The 16,894-nt window shown below is 42.7% G+C and overlaps 1 protein-coding gene across 3 annotated transcripts in view; it reads right to left on the bottom strand.

The window, feature by feature from the left end:
- Positions 1 to 15,241, bottom strand: part of GRAMD3 (GRAM domain containing 3) — an 88,854-nt gene extending 73,613 nt beyond the window's left edge. The window contains exon 1 of one of the 3 annotated variants that reach the window (XM_019516842.1): positions 15,015 to 15,241. In XM_019516842.1, coding sequence (XP_019372387.1) covers positions 15,015 to 15,139 — 125 coding nt within the window. In that variant the 5' untranslated portion in view covers positions 15,140 to 15,241. The remainder of the gene's footprint in view (positions 1 to 15,014) is intronic. The other 2 variants (XM_019516845.1, XM_019516841.1) reach the window with 2 other exon arrangements.
- Between the last annotated feature and the right edge of the window lie 1,653 nt (positions 15,242 to 16,894).

Below are 16,894 nucleotides of genomic sequence, written 5' to 3'. Positions count from 1 at the left end.
GCCATATATGGGGTCATGCTGAGGAAAAATGTAGGAAACACTGTATTACAGTAACGTCTGCAAGCCCTGGTTACAGCCCAGTTTTTTGGCTGTGATAAAAGTGGTGCTTTTAGGTGCTTATAGGTATGTAGGTTCTCAACATTTTTGAAAATCAGGTACTTTTATACACGAGCCCAAATATGGCTTTAGAATCTTAATTGTGGGCATGAAGGTTCAACAGTGGTAGATTTGGTTAATTTCATTTTTCCCTGGAATTATTTTAAATTTCTTCATGCAGCATTAGAATCAGAAATAGAAATGCCGACATACCAAGAAAAAGGCTATTTTCACAGTATATTGGGGCTAGGTGGAAGCAGAAAGCACCAGAAAAGTAGTGAACTTGAAACATCAATCCCAATTTTGGAGGTTCTAAGGACTGGACAAACATCTAAGGCTGGGCTCCTAGTTGCTACAGACTAGCATAGCTCCATTCATTTCAGTGGAACTATGCTGACTTATACCAACTGAATATCTTGTCTCTGATTATGACCTTCAGTCTTCTGAGAGTTGCCAGGGTGATATAGATGTCTGTAATTTTGTAAGAGGTAAGAAACTCTAATAGAGATAGAACTAAGATGATTTAAAATAGAAATTTAGCATGGGGGATGTACTCCTCCTTGTAGAGAGTTCACATCTTTTCTTGCTAGAGGAGAGAAGGTGTAGTGTTTTTTAGAGCAGAATTTTGGAGACCTGGGGTTTAACTCCTTGCTCTGCCAAAGGCTTCCTATGTGACCTTTGGCAATTGACTCTAAATTCCTAAATATTTTTTTAAAAAGCTGACCCTTAGTCTTAGTGCTTCTGTTCAGTTCTCTGTCTTTAAAATTAGGATAAAGGTATTTCCTTACATCACGGGTGCATAAGGATCAGTAGCCGCTCAAGTATTATATGATAATGGGGATCATGCATCCTAGACTTCTTAACCTAAACCCAAGCCAGCCAAATGAAAGTGCACATAGTATTTTCTGTATAATAGTTAATGAAATTATTTGTACATGTGTAGAAGGGTTGGTTTGGAAATCATTTAACAAAGAGAGTTCTAATTGCAATACTTCTATATTTAAAAAAATGTTCTCTGTTTTACTTAGAGGTTAGAAAGTGCAGCTTGAAATCTACTATAGAGTCCACATCTAAATCATTTAAAGTGACTCCCTAGGAAACAATAATTTCCCAATGGACACAAATCTCTCTGGGCTAAATAATTAGGCATAAGCTAGAGAAGAAACTTCCATTCAGGTAAATTGGCACATATGCCAGTGGAGATTGGAAATAGATGCCTAACACTGGCTCACTGATATATGCAGGAACTTTTGCTCTTTGGTACAGCGTCTTACCCACAATGCTTGGTCTCAGGGCAAAGTTTCAATATACAAGCCTTCATTTTGTGAATATCATCACATAACTCATACTTGTCTGGGAATGCAAAATCTCTGACCAAGTTTTGCTGGGCAATGTTAGTTATAGTCAGTATACTACACAGACAGGTATGGTATTCATAATAAGAGGTGGTACTTGGTCCTAAGATAGACAAAATTGTTGGTATGAGCCAAAATTTGGAAGAGGATGCCCTTTTTGTTAGGCTGTTGAATATGCAGCTGTGAATACAGTTGGAATATTTTCTCAAAACTCATATTTTTATTTTGGTATTCTATGGTAAATCTTCTTATATAAGTTCCACTAATCCTCCTTTATTATATTATGCAGTCATAATTGCTCATATATAATTGATGCCATGAGGTAGAAGGAGCTCAACTGCTGTGAGCAACAGAAATCCATTGTACATTCAAAAGCCACACCCTGGTATACTGGGCTGTAATGATACCGTTCTTTAAAAGTAGACTTGGGCAGGGGAAAATTGATATCACTGTAATATCAAATGTATCTGTTGATTATTATCTTGCATCTACAGTGGCATGATGCTACACAAATAGACATGTTCCTGGCACAGGAACATGCAGACAGTCGAAGTCATTGATCCTGAAACTGGATTCACTAGACCAGTTACATAATCAAGACCTAAACTGGATACAGCCCAGGAGAGGATGACCAGCCAGAGCGGAATATAGGAAGGATGAGAGTAAAAAAGTAACAGAGAGAAACAAGAGAAACTAAATCTCCCTCTGCCTGAAGAAGGGTGTTTGTACCTGGAAGTTTGCAAAGAACAATTTTTCCAATGATTTAGTTGGTCTAATAAAATATATCACATTTACCCAAAAAACCTTGTCTAAACTAGGTTTAACACTTTCTTAAAACTAATCCATTAAATTAGTGTGACAGAACCAGAGTCTAACAAGGAGGTGGGGTTGAAGGAGGATCGAACAGCTATAAAATGTGACCCTGAAGCTGTTGGGCATAGACTTTGCCATATTAGAAAAAGACATTAGTACTTAAAATGTGCCTTCATTCTTTCACAGCCTTCTCTATACTTAATGGAAAGTAGACCTACTATGTATATGGTGTTACAAACATTACTTCATTTATTATGTTTTAATTTTACATCACTAATATTAGCTTTGCACTGATCGATTCTTTTCTTTAAACTGAAAAGAAATCTGGCTTAAAAAGAGACGTGTACTAGGTGGCAAGTAAAATGATGTTAGTGAATGTTATCACCCTGGGGTAGATGATAACATTCAAAAGCATTGTTGAAATCTAAATATTTTGGATGAAGGTGTCAAATCTCATGACAGTTTTAATGGGAAACAAAACAAATTGTTTTGTTTTTCCCAAAGCTTTTAAGAATAGATTAGCCAGGACTGTCCAACTACTGGGTGGCTAGGGGCCACATGCCATGTGAGGTGTAAGCTGCAAGGGCTGTGGGCTCCCTAGACCACAGGCCATGAATCCCCACTCCTCCCACACACACTGTGTGGGTTGAGCAGACTCCCTGGGTCTCCCCAGTGCATGGGCTACACCAACCACAGGAACTACACCAGGGGCTACACCAACTGTAGGAAGCAGAAACTAGAGAAAGGAGGGAGACCCAAACATCCCAGCAGCAGAAGAAAATATGATGGAGGGAGCAGCAGGGCCCATGGGCCTCAAAATGGACAGTCCTGGATTAGGCAAAAACTTGTCTAGGATGGTTTACAGGTTTAGACAGGGACGATCCTACCTTGATCAGGGTTTGGCTAGATGGTCTCCTGAGGTCCCTACCATCTCTACTTTCCTGTTGGCCTTGCTACACATTGCACTTTGAGCTGCTCAAATGTTGATCTGTTTGGAGCAGTCACACCTTAAGGCTAAAAACCTTTTCTGATTGTCCCACACCAGCACAGCTGTGAGTTGCCACTACAGGACTGGTGAGCCAGGACAGACTTCTATCCCTGCTCTAGGTGGGGGCGTATGAGGGATGGGCTTGGGAGTGGGTACATGAAGTTAAGAAGTGGAGAGTTAATGGAATGGGGGCGGGTAGTGAAATGGGAAGTGGAAAGGAAATGGGAGCGCAGGAAAGGGTAAAATGAAGGAGGTCAGCCACCAAAGGATAAAATAAAAAGAAGTAAGGAAAAAAGAATTCAAAAAGAAATAAAGTAAGTAAATTAAAGAAGGTCTTATGTTTTAATAAACTGGAATTTGGGATTGGGGTGTGTGGTGTGCTGGTTGTGCTTCCTGAGGTGGCTGGGAGTTTGGACTGGTGAGGGAAGGCACTTTGCGGGAGCTACTGCCCCTGCCCCAGGAAGGAAGCCCCAGCTCACGATGACCCAATCCAGTACCCTACCTTATTCCCCTCAACCTCTTCTAGACCCCACTTCTGAACCTGTATGTGTCCTGTGACTTGGCTATCTGGCTTTTGCTCTGCTGGCTGCTTGCATGGAGCTGTACCCCTGGGGGTGGGAGGAGGAGTTGGCTTGGTGCCAGAACCATCCCCTGGGCAGTATAGTTTAAGGGATGAGAAGTTTATCTATACAGAACAGGAGGGTGGAGGAGGGGACACTGCATCTTGGGACGCTGAAGGACTGCAACTTCCAGATCAATGACATGGAAGATGGGATGGAGTGCACCCTCAGCAAATTTGCAGATGACACAAAGCTGGGGGGAATAGTAAATACACTGGAGGGTAAGGCTAGGATTCAGCGAGACCTCAACAAATTGGAGGATTGGACCAAAGAAATCTCATGAGGTTCAATAAGGACAAGTGCGAAGTCCTGCACTTAGGATGGAACAATCCCATGCACTGGTACAGGTTGGGAACCAACTGGCTAAGCAGCAGCTCTGTAGAAAAGGACCTGGGGGTTACAATGGACAAGAAGCTGAATATGATCCCACAGTGTCCCCTTGTTGCCAAGAAGGCTAATGGCATGCTGGGCTGCATTAGTAGGAGTGCTGCCAGCAGATCAAGGGAAGTGATTATTTCCCTTTATTTGGCACTGGTGAGGCCACATCTGGAGTACTGTATCAAGTTTTGGGCCTGCCACTACAGAAAGGATGTGGACAAATTGGAGAGAGTCCAGAGGAGGGCAACAAAAATGGTTATGTGATGTATGAGAAGAGGCTGAGGTAAGTGGACTAATTTAGTATGAAGAAGAGAAGACTGAGATGGGATTGAATAGCAGCCTTCAACTATTTGAAAGGTGGTTTTAAAGAGGATGGAGCTAGGCTGTTTTTAGTGGTGTCAGATGATAGAACAAGGAGCAATGATCTAAAGTTGCAGCAAAGGATGTTTAAGTTAGATATTAGGAAAAAAACTTTTGCATGAGGAGGGTAGTAAATTACTGGAAGAGGTTAGCCAGAGAGGTTGTGGAATCTTGATCCTTGGGGGTTTTTAAGATCCGGCTAGACAAGGCCTTGGCTGGGATAATATCATTGGAGCTGGTCCTGCTTTGAGCAGGGGGTTGGACTAGATGACCTCCTGAGGTCCCTTTTAACTCTCATTTTCTATGATTTTAACTTGGGCAGCTCATCTTTGGAAGTGGCCACACGATCAGTGGTATATGAGCTGGGTAACATGGATCAGAGATAAACCTGCCCAGGAGTGCCATAACTTTAGGCCACCTAAAGTGTGCTTTAAACTAGTTTCAGTTGTTAGTGTGTGGACAATCCAGGGTTAAGAGCTCCAGGAGCCACCCAGTATTAATGCGTAACAAGGCCCTATGGTTCTTGTTTTGTTTTGCTATTGCTTGGAGAGTTTCATTTTGTTTAATTGTTCATGTAACTTTTTACAATTGTTATTTATATGATAAATGTATTGTAGTAAGAATGAAAATGCAATATTTTGGTATCATTGAAATGAAAAGTTTTGATGCTTCTAAATTGCATTTTTTTCAGAATGTTTATTGATCATTTATTTAAGGAAACTCGAGCTTTTTGTTTTAATGTAGAATGCATTTCTTTTTCTTTCACTTTGTTACTATTCTCATAGTTGATACTGATCTAAGGTTTTACCTACCTTACATCTTGCCAATAGAAACTCCACTCGTTACTTAACATTCAAATACTTGTAAACACATCTGAGAAGAGCATCCACATAGATAACAAAGGCTCCACCAGCTTGATTGCATTCTTTGTTGCAATTATGAGAGGCATTGTGTTTGCATCAGCTCAGCTTCTGTGAATATGGGTGTCTCCTAAATTCTGGTCTGCTTTGTAATCTCCAATTCTCTACTCTACTGGCAGAGTTGTTCTACTTCTTCCCAGTAGAGTTAGGCTGCTTCTGCTGCGCAGAGAGATGTAGTTAGCTGTGTTATTAAGTCAAGTAGAAGTCAGGATAGATGTGCACCATATAGACTAACCAAAGAAGATATAAATGTATATAGGACAAGATATTGTGAACCAAATCTCACTTGATCAGACCATATTTACCTGAATCCAAGACACTTTGAATTTAAGATGACCCTCCTATAATTAGACTCTGTACATGGAAAATTTATACATTTGTAACAATTTTCCAAGTATAGACTCTAATTATTGGGGGGTCATCTGAAATTCTTTCCCCCTCACTGCTATATCAGGTAGAGCAGTGGCAGTAGGGTATGTAGTGGTCGGGGGGCAGGCTATTTGTTTGTCCTCCCACCACTTCTCTCTCCTGTAGTCTGCTCATCATGGTACCTGCACCCCCTGCCACCTCCCCATGCTGCCTGTCCTCCTTCAGCCCCTATCCCCACTTTGGTGCCTGCACACTGACCTATCACCCACAACTTATGCCCCTTCACCCCCTACCTGATCGCTTACTGCCAGGCATGGCTCTGACTCCATTCCCTCCTGAGGCATGGAACACATGGAATCTCTGGCCCCTGCCTGGCCATGCACTGGTGGCAGCAGCTCTGGACCTTGGATGCTGCTTCATGGCCAGGCAGGGGCTACAACTTCCATATGCTGTATGCCCAGGAGAGAATGGAGCTGGAACCATACCTGACACTAAGTGTTGGGTGGAGGGGGAGGGTGTAGAGACCGCGGGGGGGGGGCAGGCAATGGACAAGGGTACAGGCAGCTGCTATGACTCTGACTCTGGCCCTTACCTTCCTGCCCCCGTCCCCTTTACCTTGACCTTGAATCCAAGACAAGGGGATTTTTCCCCCATGCTGAATGGGGGTGGGGAGGGGGAACTCATCTTGGATTTGAGTACATAGAGTATATAATACACACACACATACATACGCCCCTTAGTCTATAAAAGTGATTCTCAAACAGGGTGCTGAAGCACCTTGAGGTATCTTGATATCCTTTCAAGTTGCTGTGGGGTGCCATGCAATATTAGCACAGTTAGATGCACTATCATGATTTGCGTGAGAAACCCAGAGATTTCAAATAGGAATCCAAAGTGTTAAAAACATTCTTTCCTTCTGTGGTCTTTCTGAGGTCTTTGCAACAGAAGAATTTCTCTTGTATGTTCCTGGGTCAAAAAACAAGTGAAAACTAAGAGGTGGCATTCTCCAAGGGGTGCTTCCAGTCTAACAAGGAGGGCCTCAGGTATAAAAAGTTTGAGAACCACTGATCTGTAAGGTACAAATATATCATGCCTTCTACTTCTGTTACTCCTACACAGCTAACTGGAGACACTCCTATGCCTTCAAATGAAGGCATCACTCCTTCATTTGAAGGATACATTTGAAGCCTTCTCAGGATGCACTTTGTTTTTTGGCAGCACAGCTGCTGAATGGGGCGGTGTGGCTGTGAGTGTAGACATGGCTTTAGTCCACTTTTTGGTCTGGTTGTGGCTGCCAACATAGAATCACAATGTCTAGAAAGGACAAGCATAATGCAAGTACAAACTATTCCCAAAGAAGAGAAATGGTATTTGTGACTGAATAGCGTGCATTGTAGGGCTGTATGAAATTTTGCTGGCTGTTTCATTTCAACACTGTTTTGACTCATCGAAAGAGCAAAATTGAAATGAAACAAAGGGCGTCAGAACAGCCTTGAAACAAAATGAGGCTAGTGGAAACATTTTGAAAGTCAAAACGTTTTGACCATAGTGCTGGGGATGGGAAGTCAGCCCAGCTGGGCTGATTTCCCATCTGTCATGGAGTGAGGTTCTAGGGGTGGCTGGGATTTCCCCTAGCGCCCCCTACCATGCCAAGTTTGCCTCAAAGCACCCTTGTTCTCGCCCGCCATGTCTTGATCGTAAATATATTAAAGGAAGGCTGCCTTTCGTCCTTTTGGCCACAGTTCTCCTGATATCACTGTCTAGTTCTCATAATGGGATTTTCCATGCACCTTGGCCTTATTGGCTATGCGTGGCCCTAACCACCCCTGTACCATGCCCCAAGCCTTGCAGATGTACCGGATGTTGTTCGGTCTTAGCCGCAGCCCTTGTCTTTCTCCACGCCATCTGGTGCTCGGGCTCACCGCAGCCCTTACCTCTCTCTGCGCTGTCTGGTGCTTTGGCTTTTCCACAGCCCTTATTCGTCACCATGCCCCACAGGCACTCATCAACCGCTGCCCCCATCTGGGGCTTCTCGCTCTATCCCCCTTTGCTCTGGGGCTTCTCTCTCTATCCCCCTTTGCTCTGGGGCTTCTCGCTCTATCCTTGTTTCCTCCAGGGCTTCTTGCTGCCCCCTTTGCTTTGGGGCTTCCCACGCTGCCCCCTACACTCTGGGGCTTCTCACGCTGCCCCCTACACTCTGGGGCTTCTTGTTGCCCCCCTGCTCTGGGGCTTTTCTTGCTGCCCCACTCTCTGGGGCTGGGGTTCCCACGCTGCCGTGGGTCCTCTATGAGGCCTCCTCCAACCCCTGGTAGCCTCACTCAAACCACCAGTAGAACAGTAAACAAAACACAAGCCCCTTGGCTATAACATAAACCTAAGCCATCTGGCTATAACAACATTTGAGCCATTCCAGGGTTTCTCCATCTCTCCCCAGTATCACCTTGATCAGTCTTTCAGGCCCTTTCCTTTTCCTCATGCAGGCAGAGCTCCTTCCCTTCTGGCTGTCAGCAGGGAACTGCCTGCCTGGCCTCATCCTGGGAGTTATATAGGAGCCAGGCCCTGCCCCTTCTGGTCAGCTGGCAACCCACAGTTAGGCTCCTTACTTGCTGCTCCACAAGTAGCAGGCACCTCAGTGCCCTGCTACACCATCCTCCACGCTAGATCGCGCCGGGGCGGGGAGTCAGTCCAGCTGGGCTGATTTCCCATTCCCTGTGCTAGCCCATGCCGGGGTGGGGAGTCAGTCCAGCTGGGCTGACTTCCCATCCCTGGCCGATCTAGCAAAACATCGAAACAGAGTCAAAACAGCCTTACTGTTTTGACGAAACAAAACGGAACGGCTGTTTCGAATCTAAATGAAATTCGAGATGAAACGCTGTTCCATCGAAACCTTGAAACTCAAGGCAAAATGGGACAGTGCTGTTTCGCACAACCCTAAACCGTATTGATGTCTACTTAGGAAAAAAAATAACAGCTGCTCAAGTAGCTATCTGTAAATACCATTGGTGCTTAAAGCCAGACATAGATACAATGTAAGCACTCAATAATGCTCTGGACAGAACTTTTGGTCTTACAAGGCCACACCTACAGCAATATATGAAGCAGTTGACTGTATGTGGTAGGTTTCAGAGGCACTCAAGGTCATTTATTTGACAAAAGTCACATTATGGTAAGTTTTTTTCCCTGACCTGTACAGTTGTCCTAAGTAAATCTGCTGTAGCCACCCCTACACAGATACTAAAGTCATGATAGTGAAAGACACATGACATATTTTGAAAGATGTTGAAACAGAAATACTATTTCTCTTCTACCACATGCTAATGAGACATACACCTATTTCAGAACACCCTTCACTGACTTGCATGTATTCCTTGTGGGTGTCACTTGGCACACATGAAGTTTGCACAAACAGCACAGAGTAAGCCAGACTCTTGGAGAGAGGTGTAGATACATGGAATTAGAGCAGAGTGAACTATGCCCAGGAAAGAACTTGTCTGACAAATTTAGTCTGTTTCACCTGCAGCCTTATTAAGACTTTAATAAAGTATTTGTTATTCAGAAAGTGATGATTGCTTTATGGAGACATATTTTAGCCTATGGATTGCTTGTGACCGATTTGCTATAATGATTGTTTTGTTTGTTCAGCCTTTATAATTGGTTCCTGGTGGCTTTTAAATTTAACCCAAATTCACAAATCCTGTTTTGCAAAGTTTGCCTGGATCTATGTGCGACTGGAATGTGCACCAAGATTATGAAATAGTCAGACTGGATGCTAGCCATAAATTTCCTACACATATGGTGAAGCACCCTTAGTGCACAATTATGGGGATGTGCTAGAATAACTGAATGCAATATATACTGTAGTAACCAGCAAGAGGGATCAGTAAAATATTCCTGTAAATCAGTGATGCTTTCTGGAAACAAATCTCACAATTATTTCCTTGTACAGGGGCACTCTCACTTTGTTTCCAGCTGTTCTGTACTGTAATGGTTATCACATGTGCCTCACACATGTTGGCCCCCAGTTTGTAACCAGACAGAAACAGGTATTTTACTTTGGGGGTTTAACTAGCTGGCCCATTAGGCTCTTCCAATCCAGTGATTCCTAGTAATGGTTTTATAACACATTGTTGATCTACTTCAGCATCAGGCTGAGTGCCATTTTAATACCAGTGACCTTCAAATAACTTTCCATGTGGAGCCACAAGAGAGACATTGTGCACTTCTGAGTGAAAAGACAATTTAGTAAGGAAGGCCGGTAGTACCATGCAATGTAGTGGAATGAATGGAACAGGGGGATTTTCATTTCACCAATTTGCTCTTAGAGACTTCCTCATATGCTGATTAATACAGCAATGTGACATTCCACAGTTCAGTACTGCAGCGGCACCAGATGGCACTTATCCAATTGGCAACAACAGAAAGAAGCATTCCACAGTCTGTTCCCATCTTACAAACAAGAAAAAACGTCAGTTATAGCATATCTTCCAAACCACAGATTGCTCTGACATTGAAAAGACACCATAGTGAGAGGGCCACGATGCCTACATCCTGTTGTTATGACAAAAATACCAGCTCCTATGGCAGTTACATCCAATTCCACCCAGGAATCTCTTCTAGTTATTTATGGGTCAGCTGTGCATGATGAGCCAAACACATATAATTCTTGGTTGTTACACACAAGGTGCAGGGACCCAACTTCAGGCTGAGGATGTCCCATAAAGCTCTGATTGCTATTCACTGGGAGGGGATGGATCACTTTATACATGCACAATTCTTATATTGTCCCTCTAAAGTATCCACTGTTTATCCCCACCTGAGATAGGATATTGAGTCAGGTGAACCTTTGGTCTGAAGCAGTACAACAGTTTTTATATTCTTATTGTTACATCATAATAACTCTAGAGAGATCCTGCATGCTCTGTTTATAGATACTCACAAACAGTGTGTACGGTCCACAGGAACAGAACTTCCCAGCCATGTACTAGCAAAAAATGTGTCTAGCTAAGTATACATTTATATTTTAACAAGGCTCAAAAAAAGGTAGACATGCATACTTTACCAAGCCCAATATATGCTCCTAGTCAGTTTTCATGACACATGTCCACTTTCTCCCAAGGAAGCTTTAGGGTAAGGTGGAAGTCTTTGAAAACCAGCAGCATTTTTTGGTATAGAAGCAGAGAACCAAAGCTAGTCCATCTTCTATGAAGATAAAGTCAATCTCCTACCAGAAAAGTAGTGGCCAGACTTTTCCAGATATTTAAGTTGTAGTGGTCATGAGATTCTCAGAATCTACAGAATATCTCAGAATAAAAGTAAAGAGAAAACAAAACGAAAGCTACTACCTCTGTTGTTTTTAGGCCAAAGTGAATAATACCCTGCTTTCCTGAGCAGTATAGTCTAATTGTTTCACATGGGGCAGAATTGTTTCCATATATGTTTTTACTTGTACTGAAACTTATAAGAAACTTGGTCCAGATGTAACAGGCCACATCAGATAAATACTTCTTCTGGATCACTTTAGCACTGAAACAGTTAACAATGTTTTAAGTGGTCCTAGTGGAGCTGCATACATAACATTCCTTTAAGATGAATGGTTGGGCATTTCTCACCAACCTGCAACTTCTTCATGCTGTTTGAATGATAATCCTCAAGTCACAGCAGTGCCTTGGTTTGTTTTTTGAGGGATACTATTTGCAAAATGAGAACTTTGTATTGAATGAATGTTCAACTTCTGAACAAATACAAGAACTTCAGTAAGAAGATTCTAAATATATGGATCTTTAAAAATTCTTAATATCTATACAATGCTTTAATTAAATTATTTAACATTTATACAGCACTTTTCATATTCAGACTGCTCTGCAGTGATTAAATAACCAATCCTCACAAGGCTTCCTGTATAATACATGGGTAAGTATTATTAATGGCATATCACAGATGGGGGAATCCAAGCAGAGAATTTAATTGATTTACTCAAGGCCACACATCACATCAGTGGTATAGGCAGATTTAGAGCCAAGGACCTTTTGACATTAATTCCCATGAGCATTCATTTAGAAAACACCACTGCCCACACCGGAGCCCTCTGTGTCAGTTAGTTTCAATTGTCATTGGCCAACATTCATGCTTTATTTCCCTTTACAAGTACCCGGTGTTCTCTGATTTTTATTTTCCTCCATTATCATTTTGTTATTCGACAGGATTACGTTTATAGGGCACATCCCCACAAGCGTGCACATACATTTTACAGGGACAACTAGCAGCAGCACAAATATGTGCTGCTACTTGTCCCCTGGGAACGAACCTGAATATGTGTTTGGCATGCAACAAGTTGCCCTGGGTAGGGTGAGGGAATTGGGGCCAGCACTTTAACTGGTCCCAGCAGCCTACCTGGCATCTTGGGGGCCTCCTGGGACAGTAGTGGTGGCAATCTGGGCATTTGGAGCTTGGATGGCAACCAGAGTGTGGCTGTATCTCGCCAGGCTCCCTTTCTGGTGGCATGCGCTGCTGCCCTGTGTGCTGCGCCACTTTTTTTTCATTGTTTTTTTTTGTTTTACACTGGAATCTCCTGATGTCACCCCTCTCCACCCCCATGTGTCCATGTGCACTGCATGAGGTTTGCAATGCTGCAAACTGCACACACACACTTGTGGAGGCGCACCCCCAGAATTCAACAGCTGGTCAAGCAGGCAAGGACCTCATCCTAAAGATCTTAAAAATCTTGTTCACATATATGCAATATATTAGACTAAAGTTCACTCCAAAGATTTGACTTAACCACAGAGTTTGAGACTGGTTGGAGATTCTTCTAAAGTTTGGTGACTGTTTGAATGCAAAGTTTTGATTCAGCCTCATAATAGAGATAAAGGGCAGCTGCAAGGTTCATGTCCCTGTAACCGTTTTTTTGGTTTGTGACACTGGCAAGTGGTTCTCTTTGCAGTCTGGACAGCTACATCCTGATAAAGTACTTTAGACACGAGGGGCCCACATCATTATGAGATGCAGACCCCTGCACCTGACCCATGTACAGTGCTATGTTTGCTGTCTTACAAACTGATGCCTTAGCACTCACACCACAGTCTGAGTCTGTTGTTGAAATCAAGTCTGTTCTGTGTCAGAAGCAACCTGCTGCTGTGGTGATAAATGATGATCTCCCCTGTCTGAAATGTTAATAACCCCCTGGATTCCTGCATAGTTATGCTCATCTGGAGAGTGCCACTTACAGCAAGAGAAAAGCAGAGGTGTATGAAAGCCTTAGTGTATAGTCAGACAAGGTTCTTTGGGTGAATCTGATATCTTTTTAGACCAACTTAAATAGTTGGAAAAAAATTTTTTGGCAAGCTTTTGGGTTTAAAAACATTGCTTTTTGACTGTAAGAACAAATAATTCAGATGACTGAGAACAATCATAACAGAGTAATTTTTCTGTCTCTATGCATCGTCACATATAGAGAATATTCCCTTAATAAATAGGAGCAGCATTCAATTTTAAAAAGCCTGTATGCCCTTCTTTTCTTATGTAACTGCCTGGAGGATGCATCCTTTTAGGTGCATGTACCCTAACTTAAAAACACATCATCAGGTTCTCAGGAGCTTGTTCCAGCTGACAGGCCAGGGCAGGAATTATACATGTTTCTTCATAGATTGCATGTTTTTTTGCAGGTTAGTTAGTTCATGTTATTTTAGCATTTGCTGTTGATGGAGGAAGGTCTTTACTGAAGGCTCATGGTAATCAGCTTCCTCCTAAATAGGTTTGGACTGGATTGGACATATACCAGGGCTATTTAAGCCACATGCTATTTGGCCAGAGAGGTGGTTAGTGAGTGACATGGCACGGGTGAATCTCTACCCAAAAAAGGCAGAGCATATTGCTGCTAGAGCCTCTCCTGTGGCTATTTGTGTGTACATGCCCATTCTAGGCTGGTGTATGCACAGAGGTGAGGTATGTATAAAGCATGCACATTAATGCACTTTTGGGTGTTTTGAAAACCAGGCCCTAACTGACTTGTTCAAGAAAATGGAAGGAGCCACTGACAAATGTAATTAGAATTTAGGATTTCTGGCTCCCAATCCTGTGCTCAGACTAGGAGGCAAGATCTCTCCTACATTCAACTGGGTCCTTGGGGAGAGCGTAACAGTTAAAGAAAAGAAGAATAATATTTCACAGCAGTGGAGGCTGAAGCTACCAAACTAATTTATTCTTGGGACATAAACAGCATATGAATGTTGTCTCCAACTATTGTAGCATTTTGAGGATTAGTAAAATAAGAGGGAATATTCAGAAGTTCTCTCTATACAGTTGCAACATTTAACTCACTTAGGGCCTGTTAAAGAATTTGCAGTGATTAATCACAGTGTGTACACACTGGGCAGATACATGGGGAACACATGGTGAAAAATTCTCCTGCAAGCTAAGAAGTGGCAGCAGAGCTATTCCATGGAGGGTACATTGGCACAGTTACTAAATTCAGTGGAGCCACATGGTAGTGCTGCATGGGAGACGTTTTTGGCTGTGAAGGCTGGATTTGGCTCTGAGATTAGCCTTTTCCAGGGAATGTTTTGTTAGAGAGCTCTTATGAAATCTCAGATTACACCGTGACATTTGGTGTTATAGTAAAACTTCTCTTAAAACACAACTTAATAAGCAGTATAAAATTCCCCACAGGCCACAGTGCGTGAGAAAATATTTTATCTACTTCCCTGTTCTAGGACACTTTAAATTCATGTGGCACTAAAATTTCACTAATAAAGCATGCTCACTGTCCTGAGTTGCTAGTGAAGTTTACTGAATACAAAGAGTTTTGAGATCTTCAGTTTTAGATTGTCATGTCTTAATTATTATTATTTTTCCTCGTTAGTCTACAGATTGCAAGCATAAGGACCTACAGTTTTATGAGAATAAAAGTGGTTCTGCATAAATTCCACTAATGGCTCTCATTCCAAGTGTATGTAGTAATGTAATCGTAACCATCATTTCTGTACCGTCTGCCTTTACAAATTGAAGTTCTTCATTAGGGCATATACAGAAAACCAGACCCTCCTGCCCTTGCTGCTACTTCCGCTCCAGGCATCCGTTAGGTTCAGAATATGTAATCAGAATCAGAATAGGAATTTACCTCATAAACACTGATCCATTGCTGTCTGTGGGGCTGAATGGAAGGTCATCACTTGACTTTCGGAAGCTGCTCTGGCTTTCAGAATGAAAAACAGAATCATCCCAATAAAGCCTTTTTCTCATCATTTTAATGGAGTTAGCTGCAGATTTAAACCAATTCAAAACACTGCTGATCTCCAAGGTGTCTTTCTGAAAGCTGAGTCTTTCCCTTCAGTAGAAAATGCATTCTTGGTGTGAATCCAGCTCAAGCGAGGTTTTTTTTTTTTTTACGTCCGTTAATAAGTAACATATTGGCGTTACATCATCAGGTGGTTTTACTTTCATCCATAATGCCTCACATACTTGCTTCAAACAAATCACATGATTAACTGCACTATAACTTTGGAATGTATTAGTAATAGTGATAATACTCTGCCAAATAAGTAACGAAAATGGGGGAACGTAAAAAGATAGAACTTTTTCAAAAAATATTTCTTTGATGTGTTAGTATCAGACATAGTAACATGCTCTAAAATAAAATCTGCTCTAGGGATTGTCATCCTGATGCTAATTATTTAGTTCTGAGCAACACATGTAGCAAAATTACTATATCTGATTCGTTTGGCATGCCCAAATTATTCTGGTGCACGCTTACGGCAATATACATACACATGCATGAATGTAGGGCTAGGGACAGAAATTGCACATAAACCAGTATAAGTGATCAGAACCTTGTTTAAATCTGTAACACAACAGAAATTCAGTGCACATAAACTGCTTCCAAAATGGCCCAAACCAGTTTAAAACAGACCTGGATGGATGTAGTATTAGACTTAACTGATTTAAGTTAAATTGGTTTATTGAACTTCTGTCCCAGATCCCCACCAGATTCAAGTTAGCTCACAGTCTTCCAGCATCCCAGGATGCTTTGCATTGCCCTGCAAATCCCCCCCTTGCAGGGTGGGTGGGCTAGCTTTGGCCCAAGCTGTCTGCTTGAGCTGAGCAGGGATGTGCCCTGGCTTCTGGCTTGGGCCACTGCAGGCATGTGTCTGCATTTCCAGAATCAAAACTGAATGTCTGTTCACTTGCTTATCAGTTCAATCTATGCAGTTTAGACTAACCTGTGAACATTGAATCAATTCAGCCTCAGGCTTTTTGACTGTCTGTCTTAGAGTAGATGTCCTAAAGCACAGATGTCAAACATATAGAATTTGGGGGTGAAGTAGCAGGGGGCTGGCATGCTCATGACTTTCCAGTGATGGAGCTCCAGGGCATGTCTCCATGAACACATGTGTGCAGGGACATGCATTTCCCATGGGACAAATAGCAATGGCACATATTTGTGCTGCTGCTATTTGTCTCTGGGTATGCCCCTGCATGCGCATTCTGACACACAGCAAAGGGACCCAGGTGCGGTACGGGAGGCAGCAATCTGACCTATAGTCCTGGGGACCTCCTTGTATAAACCACCCCCCCTGCCGTGCTGCTAATTAGCAGTGTGGTGCATGGGTGCATGTGTACCACATGTGGTTTGTGGGGCCTCAAATGGCTTTGAGGCACTACAAACCACACATGTGCACTCATGGGGATATACCCCTAGTGGGCAAATATGGTGGTCGTGGGGTGGGAGGTGAGCAAAAGCTGCATTAACTCTGACGCTGCTGCTTGCTTTGCCACTGCTGTCGCTTGTCCCTGCTACCACTGCTGGGTTTGGATATGGCTTTTGTGATTAACTTCCATTGGTCTGATCCTGCCTGGGAAACTCCTTGTGGGCCAGATATGGGCTGCAAGGAGCCCCACAGTCTGGAACCAGCCTGGGGCTGTAGGTGAATTTGACACCCCTGTTCTAAAGTGAGCACATTACAGCTCAGCTAAATATGGGTATCAGTTTAACATTCAAAT

Source organism: Gavialis gangeticus, unplaced genomic scaffold, assembly GCF_001723915.1.
Source record: "Gavialis gangeticus isolate Ggan-Ray unplaced genomic scaffold, GavGan_comp1, whole genome shotgun sequence".
In the NCBI taxonomy this organism is placed as follows: Eukaryota; Metazoa; Chordata; order Crocodylia; family Gavialidae; genus Gavialis; species Gavialis gangeticus.
This window is presented reverse-complemented; position numbering and strand designations above follow the sequence as displayed.